Genomic DNA, 10356 nt, shown 5'->3' with positions numbered 1-10356 from the left:
AAAATGGTCCATCCCTAATATAATAAATTTCCCTTTAACAAATTCAGTGTTTAATCCTATGCTGAACATAGGCAGTGCACAAGCTCTCAGGAGAGAGCCATGCTGCAAGGAGAACATGCAAAAATGCATGACATTTATGTTCTAACTTTAGCAGCTTCCCATTTAGCAGGTTGCCAAGAAAGGTTGTGGAGTCTTCTTCTCTGGAGATCTTCAAAGCCTGCCTGGATGCAACCCTGTCTAACATGCTCTAGGTGACCCTGCTTGAGCAGGGGGGTTGGACTAAATGATCTCCGGAGGTCCCTTCCAACCTTACTGATTCTATGATTCTATTACCTTAATGCTAAGCTGTTTAGTTTGCAAAAAATACAGTGCAATGTAATAATGCTCTCATCATTTTCTTATAATTCATTAAATTAACAAAACCTGAAGTAATTCAGATTGTGTGTCATTTCTCAGCATTACTGTTTCCTTGAAGAGCTCCAAATCCTAGTGCTTTATAAACACCACATGAAAACTGCTCCCAGTCCCAAACCTTTTACACAGTGATATTATCTGATTGCGTGGTTTTGTCAAGTGTCATAAGAAAAGCAGAGACAGTCCATTTCTGTGAGCAGATAACCTACTAATGTACTGCAATGCACAGAATTATTTAGGACAAGTATATCTGTTTATTGTATCCTACAGAACAGAGGATGCCACTGGAAAGAAATTGAGAACAGAAAAGTGTATCAGACAAGTGATAGTTCCAGAGATGTCCACTCATCTTCAGGCAGTCTTTTCACTGTTGGATCTAGTACAAAGATGTTTGTTAATTGGTTCGCTGGTACTAATTGTAGATTTTCTCAATCAGTTGATGTTCCTATATTGGTTTGCAGATTAGCTTATTTCCTTTAGTATCCATGACTGATTGCAAGTTTAAATGTTTCAGCTGTATCAGTTCTTCTGTTGTTCCAGATCACAACTATATTATGGGAAGCAACCTCAACAAAGACAGCCTTTTTCAGCATGGCAGAAGCTTACGGCTGTACTGATTGCAGTAGTTAGTTTGCCAGAATTTCATTACAGCCCTTGCTAGCGCTTTACAAAACTTGGGACGTTCTTCAGCTGCCCTCACCCACTGGGGCAGTTCAATCTGAATGGCATCAATTGTGCCAGAAGTACGAGAGCCGAAAGTCTTTGTGATGTATCCACCACTATAATAGCTACCATTGTTTGGACTAGGATTGGATGGAGAAGGCACACAGATATAATGGTTATTTTGTTCTTCAATATATCCACCCAAACTTCTGTTCCCTGTGAGCAAAGTCTCAAAAGACACATTGACTAGCTGATTGGCCAGATGACTAATAGAGGAACATGATGCAGAAAAGACCCGCAAGTTGAGGGAAGTTTTTGAAAGCGTGTAACCTAGTTCTATCCACTGTTCAGGGTGTGCTTGTCCATGGATATCCAGAATCAGCCCCCCCGTCATCTGTGATTTTGCAGTGTTCAGAAATCCCATATATTCCTCCCAGGCTTGTTCTGCTTGGGGAATTCCAAAAGAGGCTTCTTCCTTTTCCCTGTTCGCATCCATCTTGAATCTTTGGAGATGGTTTACAATGATATGTGGAAAAAAGCCATCAGTAATGTTGCTGATTTCATTAGCAAGGGCCTGAGCCACCTCTATGGTATACCTGTCTTGGTTGGTAAGCACCTTGCACTTCTTAAAATTTTGAATGCTTCCAGGAGGGCAGTCATGAGAGAAAATACAAGAGGACGTCTTTGCATCCCAACAGCCAGCATCTCGATCAAGAATGTCCTCAGGTTCCATCGACCCACCATGTGGGACAGAAAGAATTATGTTCATGTTGCCCACTTGATATTCTGTAAAATTATTTTGACCAAAAATAACTTCCTTGGTGTCAGTGATTTTCAAAGGCAAATATAAAATGCAAAGGAGGAATAGATACATTTTGTTTTCTACTTTCCACTGGAGGACTCAGCAATATGCAATATGTCAATACCTACACAAAAGCAAAAGACAGATTTTTAGAGGATTTACGGCTGTGAATATACGAGAGTGCTCAGCTGCTGCTGAACACAGTTATTGATTAACCTATTTTAATTTAACTACATGTAACGCAAAGAAGAAAAGTACTTATTTGAGAAGCAAAAGTGAGCAGGACACTTAGTGAAGCTAGACAGAGCTAATGCAGTTTTTTCAAAACAGAGGAGTCTCCCAGAACAGCAGAGGAAGAAAAAAATTGTACGTTACTGGGCTTCCTTTCTTTTCCCGAAAAGCACAAAGACTATTTGATCATCCTATATGGTCCCAGACTCACTAGATCTTAGAAAAATACTTAAAATAAAAATTTTCCCACCAAAGCTTCTCTTTCTTCACCTCTGAATTTTCAAGAAAAATACAACAAAATTTGACAGACCATCTACATCTCATTAAACTGAGTGAAATATTTTTCCATTATCCATCCAGCTACAGAAACTAGAAGCCATGTCAGCTCAGACCATCACTGGGTTTGTCTAAAACAAGCAGACCAGTAAAACCCGGGTGTTACCATGCTCTACCTCTTGCTAGCTCCAGACTACATTCATATGATAGCATCACAGATAGGTAGCAGTAGAGGGATTAAGGAGTAACTCTCCATTCTCTTCAGTTTTTCAGGTTTCCATTCTCTTCAAGGGAGCTAAGATTTTTTTAAGCTCCCACTAACTCTTCCAGTTTTTCCAAAGCTGGAGTTCAGCAAGATGCTGGCAGTGCTTTCTGTTTTGAAGGCATTAAATTCATAGAAAAATCAGAGCCTTAGGTATGTGTTGGTTGGATGTAAAATGAATGACTAAAGTCAATAAAGAGCAGAATAAAAAAGGACATTGGATATTTTTCACTTCCATGAATTAAAAAATGCCTCAGCTAACAGGCCAGTTGAGGAGTATGTAAATAGTGCAGATAAGGCAGGCTGTAGTGTTGCCTGCCCTCTCCTTATCATTCCATCACCTGCAGAAATGCAGAGGATAAGAGGAGCAGACGAGGAGGAGAGTAAGAAAGCTGCAGATCTGCAAATATCTGCCCACATCCCCTAGCCTGAGAGCGTGTATCCCAGCAGCCAGTAACACTGAGAATAAAAGCATTAAAGTTTTTGTAACCTCTTTCTCCCCTGTCAGTCTGTGCTCACTAACATGCTCAGGGCTGCCTTCCACAATTCTGTAACACATTTCTCTTCAAACCTAAAGGAGCAATAACCGGCAAAGGAGCCAAGAAGGTATCCTGTCCCCTGTCCTAACAATGCTGCTACAAAGACAGCCTGAAGCATGGTGTCTCTCTGCTTCCTGCTGTAACCTCTGTACAGTCTCCTACAACTGATGCAGCTCCTAGCGGGGCAGGGTACCGTATGGAAGCTGCTTCTTCACAGGTAATTGTGGCCTGCACAACAAGAGCCAAATTAGTTTATCCTAGTTCATTTACTGCATCAACTCTCCATTTGCCATTTGCCTAAGCAAAGTGAGCACTTCTGTACTTACTGGTACACGTCCTACTCACAAAATATCAACAAAACTCTGGTATTATGGTTTTCAAAGAAAATCAAAGTAGGAATGAGAGAAAATGGAGTTCTACATAAGCTGATTTTCCTCACACCAGCCAGCACAATGACTGCCATCCAGTGTTGGTCAATTTACTACTCTAAGAAATGGAGTGGGCAATTCCACCCAATTAATGCAACGAAAAATTCTTTCCCCTATGTGAGGCCAGGCATCAACATCCTGCTGAACTTTAAAGACAATCTCCTTTACCCACTGGGCTGGTCCACACTGAGGAGCCTGTACATGAGAAGCAAGCATCCATCCTTCTCTGTTTTTTGTGGTCTGAAAGTCCACTGAAAGTCTGTGGACTAGAATCAGGTCCCTGGCAATCTGATCTGCAGTTTTTCCACAGGTCATGATCAACAGCTCCTTCAGGCTTTCCAAAAGGATCTTCACTCCTGTTAATCCCTGTTACTTGGGCTTTAGGTTTAAAACCAACTTTTACCCAAGCCCCTCACATAGTTCATTCTTCCCTAGGCTAACCTAAAATACAGACCTTCACCTGCTAGTTCACGCGTTACCAGAAGCGTTGACACAAAGGAGTATTTCCAAGCACTATTCAAAATCCCTTTTGTGAGAGAGTACAGACTGCACAAGAAAAGTGACACAGGCTACCTGTGTAATGTAGGAACAGCTTACCTCAGGTACAGTGGGGCCCAGCAGCACATTAAATCAACAGCAACAACTCACAGGCGCTGTTCATCTGCCTCAGAAGGACTCAGGTTCCCTTTGCCTCAGGCCTCCAGCTTAAATACGATGACACAGTTGTTACTTTCCCACCACCTGCCCAAATGTTTACTGTCCTCTGTGGCAGTTCGCTTGTCTTTGCAATTGCTCGTTAATGATTAAATCAAGCTTTTTAAACTGCTAGATCATCTTTAAAAGATATTTGGAGACAGAGCTGTGTATAACTCCCAAACTGCAAGAATATCATGTAGGCACAACTCAGGCTCTGGCGAGAGTTGGAGCCCAGAATAATTTGATGACACCAGATTGGTTTATAGAGTTCTCTGGACAACGTACAGGGGATGTAGAATAAAAATCCTAATTCCAGTAATAAAAGCTAGAAAGCTATTCTGAATTTCATACCAGCAAAATACACAGATCAAATTCTAAGCAGTGCAGATTTTTATAATAGCAATAATATGGAATTCCCTGAAATTCTGAAACCTGATCTACTATTTTCCGGTCTATGTCATTAAGTTACCACTATAGCTCATGATCTGACTAGTAGCTTCAGCAGAGTGCAAGATTTTGAGTATTTTAATCTACCTCATGAAGACAATTCCAGAAGTACCAGACTTACTATATGAAAAGAAGTTTCTTAAAAGTCTGCAAGAAGTCCTTGTCCATCATGGTGCATAGTGGGAACAAAATTAATTTTGCTTTAGTTTAGGTGCAAAGGTCAGTCATCTAAGTCTAGTGATCCCATTCCCTCTCTATAGTCAGTGTTGAGAAAAAAGCACCTCTAGAGTTATTTAGTTCATTTATCTTCGCCACCTATCCTAGACTTCTATCAGGAGTCTACAGGGGTCTTTTTTTTAATTATAAAGAGACTCCACTGAGATTCCACTGAGACTTTGACCGTTCATTTTAATTCAGTGAAATGCACCCCAGGCATTGTGCCATCTGCCAAGGGAACAGCGAGCAAACAGTATAGCTGCCTTATCTGGGCTATAGCTGTTCTCATTGTTGATTCTCAAAGGGAGGTAGTGACTCTTGTGTGAATTCACCAAGTGGGAGCTGCCCTGTTTCTACTCTTGCTGTAGGAGCCCCAAGCTGAGAATAATCAATGGGTTCTTTGATTTATCATGATATTTGAGTGATAGAGAAACTCAAGCTATAAGCTAGATGTCAGATTGTAAACACCTAATATGAATTTATTTCTCCAGTATCTATAAGCTCAATAGCAGAAAGCTTCAAATTGCAAATCACACAGTCAAAATCACAGCAGACTTTGTGAATTAGAGGGAGAATTTAATTAATGTAGCCTGGTGGAAAAATTACCTGCTAATCCATCAATAGTCCTGAAAAAGAAAAAGGATGATTACTTAGTTCCATTTTCAATTTCCTTTAGGATAAAAACAGCTTATTAACAGCCCAGCATAAGAGTGACCTCTACTATCTTCTCATTTATAGTGCAAAATATCATCAACCTGAAGTTCAAATGAAATGACTCTGCAAAGCTCTTCATTTCTTATTACATGATATGAAACAGTAATAAAGGAATTATTAGCAGTAATAAAGGTTTCTGCTCTACTTTCTATTTCCAGATCTATTTGTAATGTATTCTGCCAGTCACTGTTACAAAACTGCCCAAGTTAAATAAATACAAAAGGGTTTTGGTACAGTCATTCCAAGTCTTATTAAATCCCCCAGGCACACAAGCTACCTGTGAAAGGAAAGGCATGTGTCTATTATTATAGTAAATAATATATTATATTAAAAGTCTTGTTCCTAACTACAAGGACATGCCACTTCTGGCTTCTGCTGCTATTTATGGGAAATTTTACAGATATACTACCATGTGCTTTAAAGAAAAGACATTACATGCTTCTGCAACATACTTACATGCTTACACTTACATGCTTTACTATTCTTTAAATAACTCACCAAAGTATTATAACCTTACTACCTCCTTCTAGGAGACATTGTTGAGCTCAAAAGATCAGTATCTTTAGCCTATATTAGTCAAGATAACTCTGAAACCAACAAATCCTTTAATTCCTTGTAACATGGTATTTCACACTATGAAATGTAATGCTAGATGTCACAGATAATTTGATTAAAGCCATTTGTTATAAACTGAATGTTAAAGGCTATCACAAATATATTATATGCTTTGGGATGTATTTGTGAGAAAAATGGTAAAATGTGAACTTAGTAGAATTTCTTTGCATGATTTATTTGTAGAGGACCCAAGACACAAAGGTCAGTTTGCGTGATCATGGTAACCTCAGATACCCCACAAATCTACTGTAAAATCTACTTATAGCTTTCAAGATTTAATGTAAATCATGGCTCATTCAATTCCAAGCTATCTGTCCTTTGGGAATAAAGAATTGAAGATCTGAAAATCTGAACTGGGCAAGAATTCTGTGGTACTGTCTTTCTTTAATGAAAGTTCCTTGGCTCCAGTGCTTCTCAGTCTGAGGTTCACCTTACTATTTTTAATGTAATCTATACAAAATGGTCAAAAGTGGATGTAACTGAATTGCACATGACATTTTAAATGATATTGATATATTATACTGTCTACCCTGGTTATTGTTTTCACCATGAACAGAACAGTTTGAGGGAAAGAGAAATGTCAGAACATTAAAAAAAAACATTTTTTAAGTGAAATGATCATAATTCAAATGGAATTGTAATTGCAATTGAATTTAAAACTTTTGGAGCATGCCAAATACAGACAGAATCATGGAGTTAAAAAAAAAAGATCAGTAAAGAGGAATTTCATCAACATTTTCAGCTTTAAAACCTCTTAGGCCATCACTCTTACTAAATTATTTCTATACATTTCTCAATGCACAACACACTTTTCTTAAGAAGTCATAATTCAGAAGTACTCTTTTCAGAATGTATTGAATGTAAGTCTTTGTTGTCCACTGTTTGGAAATACTACTTTTTTGCCCTGCTGACTGGATCATCGATGTAACAAAATCAAAATACTGAAAGAGCTACACAGACTTCAAACTGGCAAGCCATAAAACAAACTATTACCTGGTAGATAGCTGCCTAAATATATTTTTCACTGTGAATTTTATTTTTATTTTAAGCAAGCATATCTTTATGTTAACTACCAAGAAAAAGAAACTTTGTAACATTTTTCAAACTCAAAAGTCTAGTCAATTATTGATCGTTTTACTCCAAACATCCTATTTCTCAGTTCCACCTTGAAATCTTTGCAGTACAAGTGGAGTACTAAGATCTGAGGATGGCCCATGTTGTGGCTGGCACAGGTCCTGATGTAAGCCTGTGTCTGTGCTCTGACCAGCTCAGTGCCAGTATTACTCCTGCTTTCTTCATTCCCACAGCAGGATCTCACTAGGACATGTCAGACCCATCACCTGAGCATAAGCCAGTCTGATAGCTCCTACTTGTGGTGCTAGTGGGAAAAACATGAGAATGCTCTTCAAGATACTCTAAAGTGAATTAAATGTTATTTCACGAGATCTGGATGGACATCTGCAATATTGATAGAAACAAAGAAGACTGCATATGCAGTCTTTCTGATTTTCACGTTCCTTAAAAATGGTAAGTCTTACACATAGAAGTGATTGATTTCCTGTTTAGAATTACAAATGACCCGAAAATTCAAACTATGTGAAATTTCAAGTAAAGAAAGTACTATTTGATTCTTCTGCATCCCTATCATTTTTTCCTCCATTCCAAGACAGGCTCATGGTTTCCCAATCTCTTTATTTTTTTAATTATTATTTCAGAAAATAAACAAATAAATAATTTATTCTGATGCAGTGATAATTTCTATCCTATAGTGCTGGTGAAACCTCTGGTCCAATGACCTCAGTACTTGCAGCTGGAAACTTGCATACATGCCAGTAGCCTCCAGTCTTATCTGAATACTAGCTCATCAAATAAAATAGCCACACAGGTTTTTGTAGAAGAACACAAAATTTTTGCATAATTCAGTATTGCATACATGGTTTCTCTTTCTGTATCTCTTCCAATTCTTTACCAAGTTTCTCATTAGCAAAGATATGAAGACATCTCTTAAGGATTAAAAAAAAATCAGAACTAAAATCAATCACAGAATCATAGAATGGTTGACATTGGAAGGGACCTCTGGAGATCATGTAATCCAATCCCCCTACTCAAGCAGGGTCACCTGGAGCATGTTGCACAGGATCATGTCCAGGTGGATTTCGAACATCTACAGAGAAGGAGACTCAAACCTCTCCAGGCAACCTGTTCCAGTGCTCTGTCACTCTCCCAGTGAAGAAGTTTTTCCTCATATTCAGGTGGAACTTCCTGTGTTTCAGTTTGTGCACATTGCCTCTTGTCCTGTTGCTGGGCACCACTGAAAAGAATCTGGCCCCATCCTCTTGACCCTCTCTCTTAAGACTCCTCTAGGTTGCAGCATGTGCATTACCAGTAGAAAGAAATTAAGGTTGGCACTGTAATGAGTCCCTTGTTGTCCTACCTAGTTTGTGGTGCATGCAGTTGGCTACTAAACTACAGTTTACTACATTTTATGTGTCAGATAGGAAGCTCACTACTAGCAGATGGATAAATTGCAACTCGATCCCATTCATGACATGTCCCAAAACAGTAACTAAATCTGTGCAATAAAAATATTACTTGTATACTTGCTTGGTGCAGACTATTTTTTAAAACCCCTTTGTGTACCACTTCAAATTTCAGCATGTCATATGGATGTTCAGGGCTTTTTTAATGAAAGAAATTTTAAAAGCATGCAAATACAGATTTAGAATTCTAACTTTGGACACCAATACTTACATTAGCTCCAGGGTTTCACTGCTACAACATCTGTCCCTCCTTTCTGCCTTTGCAGTCAGTGACCTATTTCCACTCTCCCCATCCTCATACACTGGGTGAGCTTCAGGACTAGGTGTTTTGTTGCATCCTGCCAAAATTCTGTTACACCTTTTGATTCCAGTATATTTTAATATTTATAATTTTCATGTTTGCTGTTATATATATCTGCATTCAAGATACTTTGCTGTAATTGACTTATCAACTCTCAGGAGTAATCACTATGAAGAGTAATTTCAGAAAAGGCTCATTCTATGTATGACTATCATCTAACATCCTACTAACGATAGTACAGAAATGGCGGTTATTTTTTTAAGTTCCCTATTCATACCTCTACTTAGATCTCCAGAACTTTTACTTACAGATGTTTGGCCTCTTTACATGTAAAAGGCAGCAAATATAAACATATTTTTGTTCCTCTGGTGGTTCTTCTGTTCTTCTGTTCTTCTGGGTTTGTTTTGTTTTGTTTTGTTTTTAGTTCACAACTACCAGAAGAACTTTTCTATATACTAGAGTATAGATGTGACCAGACAGCAAGGATAAAAAGAAAGAACTGAAAATAAATGCTAAGTACAATAATGACACAGTCTTTCCGGGATGTTGACCATGATTTTTGCCACTAGCAACTTGGTGGTTACAGAGAATTTGCATTATGAAGTACTGCCAGCACAAAACTTTCAGAAAGGCATGTATCAGCCCTAAGGCAAGGAAGAAGTATTTTAAATTTTTTCTATATTTTGCTGAGAGACGGCAAAATCGCATTCAGCACATGACATGTATTGATTCAATGCACTGCGTATATTTTAGCACATTAAACGTATTGTAATGCTTGTGCAGATGGTAGGATTAGCCGCACTCCCCTTGCTGGCAGCACGTCAGCGGTTTACCTCGTAATGCCGCTTTCCCCCAGAGCTCAGGGCGCCTGTCCTACGCTCCTTCCGTAAACCCTTCCTCATCCTTCCAGCTTGGGTTCAAACCACCACAGAAGCTTCCGGAAAACTTCCGGTCCCCGCTACGGAAGAGATCCCGGACCTGCCAGGGCTTTCCGAGCGCGCCGTGGCCACGCTTCGCCGCCGCCGCCGCCGCCGCCGCGACCCTCCGGCAGCCCGGGCGAAGCCCCGCGGCTGGGGCGGCGCCTCCCGGCGCCGTTGACGGCTCGCGCCCCTCCTCCCGCGGAGCATGCTGGGACTCGTAGTCCGCCGCGGGGGGGCGGGGCCAGAGCCGGAGCGCGCGCTGCTTGAACGCGCCGAGCGGCTGCCGCGCGCC

At 39.8% G+C, this 10356-nt stretch overlaps 1 protein-coding gene across 7 annotated transcripts; it reads right to left on the bottom strand.

Moving 5' to 3' along the window:
- Window positions 1-645: 645 nt before the first annotated feature.
- LOC134138464 (uncharacterized) lies at window positions 646-10203 on the bottom strand. 7 transcript variants are annotated; one of them, XM_062572146.1, is made up of 4 exons: window positions 9978-10203; window positions 9055-9181; window positions 5581-5600; window positions 646-4319 (listed from the first exon to the last, which is right to left on the bottom strand). In XM_062572146.1, exon 4 carries the CDS (start codon window positions 1949-1951, stop codon window positions 1001-1003), a length of 951 nt encoding a protein of 316 aa, XP_062428130.1. In that variant the 5' UTR covers window positions 1952-4319; window positions 5581-5600; window positions 9055-9181; window positions 9978-10203; the 3' UTR covers window positions 646-1000. The 7 variants fall into 7 exon arrangements, with proteins under 7 accessions (XP_062428130.1, XP_062428128.1, XP_062428127.1 ...); XM_062572144.1 differs by lacking the exon at window positions 9055-9181 and having other exon boundaries at window positions 646-2003; window positions 4213-4319; XM_062572143.1 differs by lacking the exon at window positions 9055-9181.
- Window positions 10204-10356: the final 153 nt, after the last annotated feature.

The sequence above is a fragment of the Rhea pennata genome, chromosome 3 (assembly GCF_028389875.1).
Source record: "Rhea pennata isolate bPtePen1 chromosome 3, bPtePen1.pri, whole genome shotgun sequence".
Taxonomy (NCBI): domain Eukaryota; kingdom Metazoa; phylum Chordata; class Aves; order Rheiformes; family Rheidae; genus Rhea; species Rhea pennata.
This window is presented reverse-complemented; position numbering and strand designations above follow the sequence as displayed.